The sequence below is a fragment of the Pezoporus flaviventris genome, unplaced genomic scaffold (assembly GCF_033815535.1).
Source record: "Pezoporus flaviventris isolate CSIRO_AGI_PZ_B2104156 unplaced genomic scaffold, CSIRO_AGI_Pfla_v1 ptg000001l, whole genome shotgun sequence".
Taxonomy (NCBI): Eukaryota; Metazoa; Chordata; class Aves; order Psittaciformes; family Psittacidae; genus Pezoporus; species Pezoporus flaviventris.
Genome location: NW_026892549.1, coordinates 53603340 through 53616637, shown reverse-complemented (window position 1 = coordinate 53616637; position 13298 = coordinate 53603340). Strand labels below are relative to the sequence as shown.

The following is a 13298-nucleotide window of genomic DNA, read 5'->3' as shown; positions in this document are numbered from 1 at the left end:
CTTGAGCTACAGAAGTGAATTATTTCTCTGTTGCTACAACAAGGCATTTCCCAAGTCCTTGGACTCCCACAGGAGCATGCCAGGCCAGAGAGCAGCCATACAGCATAAAAGGACCTACCTATTGCTGCAGCAGGTGTAATGAAACATGCCAGCAATGTGTAATTAAGTGGTCAGTGCATGGATTTCAGAGGAAAATGGTCCAATTCTTTGAAATGGTGGATGTGTGGAGCAGATGGCCTGTGAAGATTTTCACTTCCAGGCAGAAGGGTCCTCACGTACCAGTAATGTATTTATAAGGTGGAAAAAGATGTTCTAGTCTGAGTTGGAATACATTTATTCCCAGAAAGGAGCTGCACAGTTTTATTTCTTGCATTATGTCTTTTCATTACTCTGCCCTACCTGAATTTCTGATGTTTTTGAAAGAGAATCACATCTGTGATCCAGTCTGAAATGGGAACTGGGCCTTAAGGATGCTGTGGTGTTAAATCTGTGCAATATTTATAATATTGACTTCATTTGTACACTGTAATAAACTTGCTGGTTATTTTCAGATGCAGATGTCCATCTGTAAATGCTGAAAAATAGTGTTACTATGTGTTTGCACCTTTTCACCCTATTTTTTTTTCTTTCTGTAACAAGATGCAGCAAATTCCCACCTCTCACCTGTGCCTCAGCTGTCAAAACTTTTCACTTCTTCCATTTCCATGATTCTTTCAGAAGTGCTGAAAATGCTGAAGGATGAGTGACAGCTGTCAAAATTTGCTATTCACTGTCTACCAAGGGAAGTAGCAATAGAAGATGCATATCAGAGGAAGAGGAAGGCACTTCTCATGAACTGGGGCTTCCTTCCTCAAGGATAAAACTGCAAAGACAGGAATTTCTTCTAGGGAAGTGTTTTCCTTCCCTCCTCCCTCCTCCCCCCCCCGCCCCCCCCCCCCTTTTTTTGGAAGTGGTTTCTTTATTGTGGAGGACAAGGTGTTTGGGTGGTGGCATTAGTACATGCTGACCAAGAGACATTTTCAGCTGTTACATCATGATTTTGGGCTCTTTTGGCACTGGAATTTCTCCCCATAAATCTTGATTTTTAGCAATCGAGAATAAAGGTAAAGCAGGCTGGAAGATGAGCCAGCAAAGCGTGTTTCAAGTCTTATGTGATAAAGCTGAAAATCGTAGATTTCCTGGTGTGTATTGGGGAAGGGACTTGAGCATCTCTATTAAACATGTCTTTGACAAATTCTGGTTCTGGCAGCAAGTTCTGGTTTGCATGCTGCTAAGAGAAAGGAACACTTACGATGGCGAAGGGGCATGGTGTATATTACAGTTGCCTTATGTTGATGTATCTAAGGGTTTTCATCCCCCACTTTGCTCTGGGCTTCATAAAACGGAGAGAGTACTTTTCACATTAAGGCTGAGGGCGAGGACGGCAGCGCAGCGCCGGAGCCGGCAGCAAACAGCGGTGGTTCCCGTTTTCCCCACTGCCGCCGAAGCCCTGCGAGGCCGGGGAAGCCGTGAGTAACAGCGGGAGCCGGTAGATGCCCGCTCGGTGCTCGGCTCCTTGCTCGGTCGGTGGGTAAGCGGCGGCAGGCACCTGGAGGGATGGAGCCGCAGGTTTTCTTAGCGACTCCCCTCCCCTCCTCACCCCAAAACCGCTGTGACCCAGAAATTCTGCCAGCACACTCCCGGTTTTCAAGACAGCCGGGCGGGATGGATGGCGGGATGCAGAGATGCTGTACAGCAGCGGGGTTGGGCGACGGCCGGATGCAGAGATGCTGTACCGGCGGCAGCGCAACGAAGGGCGGTATGGAGCTCGCCCTCGGCGGGGTGAGGAATGACCCGTTTCCCCCCGGTTACAGGCCAAAAGAGTCGAACGCGGCGGGCAGGGACGGCGGCAGCAATCCGTGTCCTGCGGCCGAGCCGGGCCCGGGAGCGGGCGGGGGGGGGGGGGGGGAGGGGGGAGGCTACTCCACCGTCGGAAGGTTAAGACGCCCGCTGGGTTAGGCGTTAAAAAAAATATATATATGAAATAAAATAGGGTGCGGTGGCGGAGCGCGGAAGCTACTCGGGGAGGAGGAGGGGCTGGAGCTTCGGGCTGGGGGCGGTGTAGCCCCAGGCTCTCTCGCAGCAACCCCAAACCCCTGAGAACCCGCACTCCTGCGCCCTCCGTGGGAAGAGAGACCCCGGACACACCCCCCATGAGGGGCTGCAGCGCCTGTCGGGGTGACCGGTCTGCCCCCCACCCTCGTGGTCGTCCCTCCGCCTTTCCCTGCCGGCGGCCCGGCTGCGGAGGGGGCAGCGAAGGCTGTGGGATGGCGGTTAAGGTGGCGTGTGACAGATGTCCTCCTCTGACAGCTCTCGGTATCAGCCCAGTGGCTCCCTGCCATTGGCTCGGTGCAGCCGACCGGCAAGGCAGCTCGCTATAACAGCACTGTGCCCAGCAGAGGCGGCAGCTCAGACGGCTTCGGCGCGCCCGGCCTGCTCCTCCCCCGGCAGCCCGCTCCCCGCCGGAGGGGCCGCACACACCTCCTCTCACACACACCGGCACATGCCGCCGGCCCCGGCCCTCCCCGCCCCGCCAAGCAGAGCCGAGGGAGGCCGGCCTGAGCACCCCGCGGGCTGCCGGGAGGCGGCCCCGGCCCCATTCCCGACCTCATGGAGTGCTACTACATTGTCATCAGCTCCGCGCATCTCAGCAACGGGCACTTTCGCAACATCAAGGGAGTTTTCCGAGGCCCCCTTAGCAAGAACGGAAACAAAACTCTGGTAATGGCTTCTCTTGATTCCTTCCCTCCCGTCCTTTCCCTCCTTTTCCCAGCCGCGTCTCCGCTAACTGAAAGCCGCCGCTGCGGGTGCGTGGCGGGCGCTGCTGGCAGCCGCTGGCGCCTCTCCCGCCGCGGAGATGCGGTGCCCTCGGCTCCCGCCGGCCGGGCTCGCTGTGCCGCGGTCCGGGACATGCTTGCGCGTTCTTCCCAAGCTGACTGGTCGTGGCGAGGCTGCGATGGGAAAGCCCGGAACGGCGAGCCGGCGGGAAGACGGGGGGGGCCCTCGGCGGTGGTGGTGATGGTGTCCCAGGGTCACCTCCGGGGTCGAGGACAGCTTGGCGAAGTGCGGAGAGGCGCCGCAACTTGGTTAATTGGGGTCTGAGGTGTTTGGGTAGGGGTATTCAGTTGTTGGAGGATAGCGTCGGAAGCAGCGTACATTTGTACGTACCTTTGTGTTTGTTGGCTGCCAAGTTTTTTAAAAGCAGAGCTCTGGGTTTGGAGGTAATTGAGTTTAGGCGATGTGGTTAAGTACTCTGTATAGGCTATCGAAACTGTTCGTATAAATATATATGTACACACACCCCATACTTTCATCTACATCTTCTGGGTTTCCTATGAATTTTTGCTGACTTGTTTGGACTTGCTTCTCTGCTATTACTGAACTTGAATGGAAGAGTTAGGATACAGTAGTATCGGCGATACATGTGCTTTCTTGGCTGATCAGATAGAACGGATGTAGGGTGACAGCAGGCTAGGCAAGCTGCATCTCCCAACACCCCAATCACGACACAGCAAAGCTTGGACAGATGTATGGACAGCGGAACTGAAAGAGGAGTTTTAGCCACCTTGTTTATCGCTCCCTCTCCCACCACTGTCTTATTACGAAATCCCCTTTGGAGGAGAGGGAGCAGAACTTACGCACCACATCCTTGTTCCCTCGAATACACGACCTGTACTGATGGAGAATTTACCAAACTACTTAACATTTGCTAGAGCTGGCAACCTTGCAGTTTCTCCCTAAATAAAGAGATTAAGGCAAGTCTGAGCCAAGTCGTAAAAATAGTAACTACAAGAGAATCTGAGGCAGATTTTTATTTCTTTTTTTATCTCTTTCAAATATAAAGTTTCTGCTTTCACTTTATAAATCTTACCACAGTTTTATTTGATGTGGATTCTGCATATTTTTCTGTTAGGAAGAGTGTTCTTGAAATCTTAAACAAGTATTTGTAGGATCCATGAGATGGCAATATGCATGTGATATTTCACTGTTACAGTAGCAAACCCAAGAACTATCATAGCAATTTTTGGTACGCTTCAAATAATTGCATGATACATCACCTCCCTTCTGCTGAACAATTTCAGTAAAGATGCATTTGGCAGGACTGAGGATACTCTGATGCAACTTTTGGACTGTGTTCTGTCTTGCAATTCATAATTGATTCTCCTTCAATAGCATTTTACTTTTGCTTTTTTAAATTTTTTTTCCTCTTGGAAAAAAAAAAGAGAGAAAAAAAAAAAAAGGCAGCTCTCTATTCTCAACATTCCTGACTTTTATTTGCTGGTTAAATCATTAGTGGCCAAAATTTGTTTGGGAAATGTTGTTAACTTAAAATTCAAATGGATGTATGGTGTAGGCTTTTAAATGCTCTTACTCTGAAAATCAGCTTAACTCAACCCTACTCATCAGTGGGATAAAAGCTAGTGTTGGTCGTGGATTTGCTATGAGAAACCTTTAAAGCCTTTTGCTGAGGGCAGTGAGCAGTGTTAACTCTCAAAGTTTTTGCTGAGTTAAAAAGGGAGAGTTCTTGGTGTTGACTCCACACACAGCAGAGTGAAATTCTTCCCTGTGAAATAAACAGGTTAGATGCAGACATCAAGACTTTAATTGATGTTTGAGTGGGATTTTTTTTTTAATTTAAAGGAGGTTAACATAACATTAACTTGCAATACAGGGTGATGGGTTAGTTCTGACTAATAATTCTGAGGCACCAAAGTGCCAGCTTCCATTGGAAAATCAAATGTTGCATCATGTTGGAGGATTGGTCACTTTCACTGTAAACAGGCTTTTAGACCTGAAAAGATTAAAACCTTTGTTAATACAAAGTAGAATATGACTTTAGATATTCTGAGGAGAATGCAGCCTTTTAATATGCTCTTGGCTTGTTCCATCCTAGAATAAGACTAGGGGAAGCAGTAATGAGTAAACCTAAAATCCAGGAATATTTTGGAGCTGTTCTGGCTTGTATATATCTTCCTATTTTGCTGTAAAGGTTTCAGTCTGTCTTCATCTGTACTCCAAGCTTTCTGTAATCACTGCTTCCACCTAAACTGAGAAGAACCTGAAAACCGCCTCTGCTTGTACTGTGTGGAATTGCTTCTGTGCAAAACTTATACTTTTTGTTAAGCTTTGCTTCTCTTAAAAGAGTTCTGCCACCATGCTCCATCTAGACAGATAGATGACTGTAGACACTGCAGTAGACTTTCATAGTAAACAGGAAAGTGCTGGTCCTGGTCCAATGATGAACTTACGGTTTCAAGATGATTTCACACAGCCTATCTTCGAACCCGGAACCCAGCTCTGTTTAGGTTTCAGGAGAGGTAGGTCCTTAGAGCTTTTGGCTGCTGTCTCACTCAGGGGTGGCACAGTATTCACTCATAGTTTTTTGCCCTGCTTTCCAACAGAGGTCAGAGAGAAACACTTTCTCTGAATGTTTGTCCCTGCTGGTAATCCTTATGTGTTCATCCTCAGCCACTGTCCTGGTTCACACAGCGTTAGTCATTTAAAGCTTTATGAAGTTTCAGAGAAATGGTGCAAAAAATGGAGGAATGTGTATCTACGTGCAGTTCTGGGCATCTGATGGCACAGCTTTGCACAATGCACAGTACGTGCACTTCCTCAGGCCCACCGCATAGCTGTTCAGTGTGGGTGTCGTTACACAGTTGTAACTTGCTGCTTCTTACCAGGAAAATAAGCCTCAATTATGAGCTGGTGGGAAGCAGGCTCAGCTCATGTGGAAGAATGGCATGCAAACTCTTAAAATTCCTTTAGAAAATGCAGTGGTTTGGTTAAAAGAAATTAGTGGTATTTGGGCTGTTGGATAAAGCTTTTTTCTCTCTCACTAGCATTTCTTCTGTCTAGATATCTTTCAAATATACGTGATGTCAAAACAATAGCTAATCTACTACTGGAGTGCCCTGTGTCAGCCCTTTGAAAGGGACTTTCTGTTGGTGGAGAACTGTCCAAGTGAACCAACTTGCTGTCTGGTCTTTGCTTGGCGATGTTTTATGAATACAAAACTCAAAACTTGACACATGGGTCAGTAATGCACAATGATGTTGCAAATTTCTGATGCTCTTTCTGCATTTTTATGTACTATTGTTTATACCTGGGTGTTTTAATGAACTAATATAGGCCTGGTGGCTTGGCCATTTCATACCTGATACCTTGAAGCTTTTCCTGTGACTGTTCTTTTTAGCTGTAGCAGTTTATAGAAATCTGTTTAATACAAACTCTTTCTCTTTTCCATGGTTCTCCTGAAGTTTTCATGCAGTTACTATGTTATTTTTTTTATGCCTTATGTTATTACTTCAAAATGCACCAGTCTTTCTCTGTAATTCATGTTCTTTGTTGTGGCTGCTGTCTGGCAGCTTATGATCTCAGAAGGTATTGAAACATGTATGAAAAAGTAGGTCTCTGGAGGGTGAAATCAGTTCTTTGGAGTCACAATGATGGGATTTGCTAAATCCTGAAAATTTCTTTTGGAATATAAACCAAAACTTTTTAAGGCATCATCCTAGTTATGTGTACGATTTCTGGTTGCTCAGCAAGAGAACTGACTGGTTGGTCTTCTGAGTAGCTGGTACATGGGTGATGACTGGGTATCTGCTATTTCACTTGTGTAAATGGCTCTGTATCTGTTTCCATCGCAATTTACAGTGATGGAGAACTGGCCCTGTAGGGCTCATTCACTTCTATTGATTGGAACAGTACATTTTCTCCATAGGTGACCAAAATGAGTAAGATCCTATTACTTGCCCAAGGAGGTCAGTGGAAAGTTTAGACCTTTGTACGCTATAAATTGCTACTGTAATTCTAAGTGTTGCTTTGATACTGTTAGAAAGTAGGTAACATAAAAATTTCCTGGCAAGGAGTTAAAGGACTGTAGTTTCAAATGTACCAAACACAGAAGTCTATTATTGTGTATAACAATAACTGCTCTATATGTATATAAACATATATAGGTTTATAGTTTGGTTACAGATAAGCAGAGGACTTACTTCAGGGATAGAATTAAAATAGTCCTCAACTCCAAGGGAGTCAGGCACAAATTATCTCAAACTGCCATCAGACTCTGAACTCAGTGTGGTAAGCCCTGCTGAGAGGACCGTCATGTGAACTTCAGATGGCTACTGCCCATGTAATGCAGCTTCATGCCTCCCAGTCAGCTTGGATATGAGCGCAAGGAGTGCATGTTGACCTTTAAAATACAGTGGAGGTACAGGTTCCATCTAAAAAGCTGTTGGATGTCCATTTCGACCATTTTTTAATAATTCATTTGCTTGTACCATCATCTGTCTTGCCTCAGGTTTATTGGACAAAACTGCTTTCAATTTTTATTTATATATGTGTGTGTGCATATACATGTTTATAAATACTTACAACTTCTTTTAGAAGTCCTAGAGCTTAGTTCTGCTTTTATAAAACTCCATGGGGTTCAGATACTGGTACACTAGTGTCTGCTGAAAATGTCATCTATTGTTCAGGGTGCCTCTGTCTAGTTATTTTACATTTAGAAGAATATTTTTGTATTTCCAGATCAACTACAGTAAATATGTTGTCGTGGACATAAAAATCTGTTTTATGAGAACCTCTGTCACAAACATCCATACCTTACTACAGTAAGAAAGCAGTAAACTACCTGAAAAAACTGTCTTCCTGATGAATAATACTGAAGCTGCCATACTTCCGCATGATCAAGTGGAAATGTCCAGCCACCTAATACGTATGTAAAAAACCAGTATTTATCATAGGTTTATTTTAAAAACAGGTAAAAGCAGGTCCCACAATTCTATTTGCCTTATCATATATTGCCAGTAGCTGAGGGTAATTTTAAGATTAAATCTTACACAAGCCAAATTTAATAAAACCATTGCAGTGCATTGTTTTTCATCTTTAGCATTGCAGAATATTTAGGGTAGAGTTGTTAGGCTAGAGTTATATTGGTTAAGGGAGAAAAAAATCACCGTTACTGTTATCAGTGTTTTGTCCCCCATGGATCTGCTGATGTCTTTGGCATTTCAATGTTCTCATGACCTGAGTTTGGAACTTGAAAATATTCACATCCTTTCTGTAAGAGAAGCCAAATAGCTCTGACACATTAAAATATTAAAATGACAAAACAAATTCTACCTAATTTGTTTTGAATAGTTAATCAGTGTCATTTCAATCATGATTGAAAAACAATCACTCAGAAGATGACAGAATAATTTGGTAAAATGGAAATAGCAATAATATCATACCTGTATTCTACTTTTAGGGTCTATTTGTGTCAACTCTGCACCTTTTTATTTATTTAGTTATTTATTTATTATAAGGCTATTGGTAGTCATACTGATTCAAAGCATCATTAACAGGGTCATTGAAATGGCCTGAGCAAGCAGGAGGCTATGATCATTTAAAGTGCATTTCTAAAGCAGGTCTGAGAGGTTGCAGGTCTGGTACGCTGGGATGCAGTGCTCCCATGTCCATCAGGCTCTGGGTAAATGCATCATCTGCAAATGCAAAAAATAGTAGTAGCCAGAGTCCCATGTGCAGCAGCTTTAAAGTGGGGCAGCTTCTGATTTGGAGCTACTGCTGAGGGTGCATATGAGGGTGGCATGCTGCCTCTCTGCTCCCAGTGGGCAAAGACCAAGTGTGTCTTCGGCCTTTGGAAAAGGCAGGGGAGTTAAAATGTGTTTCTGATTAAAGTAATAAGCTTTGCTGGACCAACAGACTTGAATTGATCGTCAAGGATAGCTTTTAATCAAAGCATTTATTGCATGTTATTATTTTTCACGTGTTTGGATAGCTTTTTATACCCCTAAGTGTTAATACTGAGCAAAACAAAGAAGCTCATAGGAGACACAAAGAATGACTTACCCTTTCCATCAGTGCAAAATCTCTACTCCAGTGTTAATAGCACAGGAAGATATATATCTAGATGTTAAGCAGTCACTTTATTTGGTTTCTGAATAAAAAAGAAAGGACAAAGAATTGGTACAAATAACATTACACCTGAGATCTCATGCTTCTTATGTACTTGTACCATAGAAAAATTAGACTGTAGTCCCCAGTATTTTTTATTTTTTTTTTAAACTATTGTATTTTTGCGAAGTATTCTTTATTGTTAAAGGTGGTGATATATAGTTTAGGTTTGCTTAAAAATAAGACTCTGGAAAGTTAAAATAATTACATAAAGAACTTTACACTCTTTTATATGAGCAGTAAATGTTTATACAAATAAAACTGTGTTGCTGATAGACAATGGTTTTAAAGCAAAATATCTTTTATGCTGCTTATTTATGATACTTTCTTAAGTTAGAGTTGATGCTTTAGAATACACTGAGGTTAGATGTGGAATATACTGCTGAATAGATTTTAATTGTGTTGGTTCTTTGTGCTGAATTTTCTAGTAGCAATGGTGATTTTTCTGGAGTTTTAAAGAAAATACTCTTTCACAAGGGAGAAAAGTCAGGATAATATTTGCTTGTCCTTCTGCTGTGCAAATGAACCATTAAATCATCTCACACCTGTTTGTTCGGCAAATAAGCAAATGTGTGTGAGCTAGCTGGTAGAATTAAGGATTAGAAAGAGATTAAAACAGTTTTAAAAGACCAGTTCCAAGCACTGATGGAGTTGGGATTCTAATGGCCTGCTGAGCCAAGAGAAGAGCTTGCTACCAATAGGATGTCACAAATAGTTGAGAGTTTCTTTATGAAATACCTTTGAGTGCTCGTGGGAAGTGTTAGGGCAATGTAATTAGAAAAAGTCTGGTGGAACCTGGTAGCATTGTGTTGGCAATTGGTGTGATAGAGTGTGCCCAGGAGTGGACCTGCTTTATAAATAGCTGAGAAGAAAAAAAGAGGAGTGGAGTTTTCCAGTGTGCTGGTATTTGTAGGGAAACTGCAGGTAGTTATGTGAGGGAAATAAAAATATCCAAGCTGTTTCATAGAAAGAAAAGGAAGAGTTACCATATGATAGCAAGCAATTATAGTGACTAATGATGAGAGGGAAATGGAGAAAGACCATGACAAAAGTTTGCCTATCACTGTCAGCATAGTTGTGGTGACAGTGGCAGTATCTGCCTTGTTTGCAGGTTCTTACCTTGAGAGACCAGGCAGACTTGGAGTATTTTTGGTCATCCAGAATCCTTTTGGAAGTACATGGTGGGAGGCACCAAGCTCAAGCTGAGATGGAAAATTGTAATCAGGGAGAAAGAAAGGTTAAGGAAAAAACTGAAGGTGGTCAAGCACTGGGAGAGGTTGCCAGAGAGACTGTGGGATCTGCATCCTTGGAAACGTTCAAAACTTGACTGAGCAATCTACTTGGCTTTGCTTTTAATCAGTGTGTGGGACTAAATGTCCCTTTTATCCTCAGTCAATGTTATGGTTCTGTGATTTATCTATAGGAGAGCAGCTTTTAATTTAATCTTCTGTAATGAGGTTCCTTGGGGAGCGAGGCAGGTCAGTGTCATGACCTTGTGGGACCACTGGGTGCCTGTGGCTCACCTTGCCCCAAATGATGGCTAGCTGGCAGGAGTGGTGTCTCAACAAACTTTCTCTGGGGATCTCCTAATCTGTCAGAGATCCAAAATGCAGTGCTTGTTTCAACTCCAAGTATCAAATAAATCAAATGCAAGCATTGAATCAACTTAGGATTTCTTTTTAGGGATTCCTGAGCTGAGTCATGCAGTTCATATAGTCAGGGACCAAACTTGTAATTGAAAAGATGCTGGGCTTGGAACTTTTCCAGAACTAATTCATATTTAGCTCTCACTCTCTACAAAACATATGCGTAATCAGCAGTATTTTATTGATAGCACTTTTTCATATTAAACATTGCTGGAAAGACTTTTAAAAGGTATTCAGGAGCATTACTGATAGAGGAATTGATTTGTTGTCATTAGAACAGCATCATGCATAGGCCAGAAAAACTCAAGCTGAGCATTTTCTAAAGGCATTATATGCTACACTTCTGCATTACTTGAGGTGGAGATTGTTGCAAAGAGGGGAGAAGTAAGGAGCAAGCCGTAAAGCTTATCTTCTTCAGCCTCCAGAGCTCTTGCACTGTGAGATGGACAGTATATACTTCCATTGTTTGAGTATTTCCAAGAAATTGGTCAGGTATTTTACATCTTTTTGTACAATGGGTATGGTATGCTTTTAGTGCTTGATTTTGTTTGGATTTGGCATGTTTATATACTTAGTTTTTATATAATATTATAAATAATATTTATATATTTTCTCATATACAATGTTTCATTTCTTATAGTCTTAAGATACGTTCTTTATATTTGCACCTGTATTTAACATAGTAATGTGGCATCATACTAATTTCTTACTGTTCATGATTTAAGTAGAGCAAATAATACTCTGCAGGAAGGCAGTGCAGAAGCTCTTTGGGAGTGGCTGAATCTCCCTCTTCTGTAAGAGGGGCCTAGTTGATGCAAACAGAGCTTCCAGGAAATCGAATGGGACTGAGCAGATGACCAACCTTGGAGAGGTCCCCATAGAGCAAATCTGTGCATGTGAAGACCCTGTTCTTCCTCATCCCCATCACAGGCAGAAGAAATAATGAGATTGAAGTGCCCTGGTCACTGCAGGCTAGGTAGGTGCATCTTGTAGTCAAGAGATGAATTCATTTTCAAACCAGTTAGTAGAGTAACTGGAGCTATGTATAATCACCTTCTAAAAAAATCTGTCAGAAGTTTGATGCATAGTAAATGTGAAAGCTAAAATATGGCATAAATTATCAAATGACTCAAGTTCAGTGTCTCTTTGAAGACTGGGGGGGGGTGGGGGATAGAGGAAATTACACTCGTATTTTACACCTGCCAAATTGAATTACAGCAACAAATCTGTATAATTACAATTCAGAGACCATGATTTATTCTCAGAGGTAGGTAATTAGAACCAAGACTACACTTGAAGGTTCAAATTAGATTCTTAGAAAGAGTCCCTTACATGAATATGACCCGTACAGAAATCAGTGTATTTATCTTTTCTATTTTAAGAATTTTGAATCATAATGTATAGTGACTCATCTATTATTTCTTCATCTCTTCATCAGCGAGACACACAAGAAATTGTTTCTTTGACTGTTTTCCTGCAAATGTAAAATCTTTACAGTTTCCTGTCTTTTCAACAGAGCATTACGTGTGTGCATCAAGAGGAAAACAAAATAGACCTTTTGTCTCTTGAAGTATGTGTTTAATTGCAGAAAAAATGAAGAAAAAGCTTTTGGTGAATTACAGGTTACAAAATCAGTAACTTCTATCTCCTTTCTGCAGTAGCTAACACATTCCCCTGCTTCTCTCTCCCCTGTCAAGGGTCCTTGTATGAGCTGTAAATGCAGGATGAGCAGTGCTATCGGTGCTATCGGTGCAGAGCAGTGGTGCTAACTGGTGCAGAGTGCTGTTCTTACCTCTGGTTAGAAGATTAATTACTGATAAGCCACATTTTCAACTGAATGGCAGGATTACAGTAGGGTTCATGTGACTGTGCTTCTGTCTTGTGACATAACTATGGGAACAGAGTGAAAAGAAGTAAAAAATATCTTTTTATCACTAATATCTCAGTGACCTGTAGAAAAAAAATACTTTGTGACCCTTTTCGTCAGAGGTTCTTTTGTCCATCTAAAGAATAGACTGATGTTAGTGAAAGAAGTTACGATGTTAGCGCAAGAACTTAGTGGTATCTTGTGTTATTCAGTAATGTTTTTTGTTTACCTATGTGAGACTCAGAGCAGCTGTGACTTTCCCAATGACACAGAAGGTCTTGATCTTGCTCATTGCTGTTAGCAAGTGAATGGGGTCTTAGTGAATAGAACACTGACCTCTGAAAAACATCTGTTCCTGTTGGTGGCAAAACAGTTGCAACACAAGGAATTTCACTGGATTTAATTCATTGCTAATTAACACCAACTTTTGATTACTGATTTGTGTATTGGTGTTGGGAAAGCAGGCTTACATTGAGGAAGCACTTCCTTAAATTTGGCTGTGGTGAAGCTTGGTGTGGGTTGTGCATATCACAGTGGTGTCATGACCATGGGGTGCATTGCGGTTCTCCCCATAATCCCCCAAATCCCTTCACCACCGAAACCTGCCCTGTGCCCCAGCTAAACCCTAGTCACAGCTCAAAGGCAAAAAGGCTCTAAGGAGCTTATTGCAGTATAAATACACTGAAACCATATGGTCTATCAGAATCATAATATCAGAGGCTCAGAAATAGCATGTTTATTAGCTGTGATCATGCCAAAATTCTCATTTAAATGAATAGCCA

The 13298-nt window shown here is 42.6% G+C and overlaps 1 protein-coding gene across 3 annotated transcripts in view; it reads left to right on the top strand.

The window, feature by feature from the left end:
* The first annotated feature begins 2068 nt into the window (after positions 1 to 2068).
* ZNF804A (zinc finger protein 804A) overlaps positions 2069 to 13298 on the top strand; it is a 171096-nt gene continuing 159866 nt past the window's right edge. For 2 of the 3 annotated variants that reach the window (XR_009744210.1, XM_061457965.1), the window contains exon 1: positions 2071 to 2760. Coding sequence is in view for 2 of the 3 variants with exons in the window: in XM_061457965.1 (XP_061313949.1) it covers positions 2650 to 2760 (111 nt within the window). In the remaining variant the exon portion in view is untranslated. Of the gene's footprint in view, positions 2761 to 13298 lie in introns of all 3 variants that reach the window. The other variant, XM_061457991.1, reaches the window with a different exon arrangement.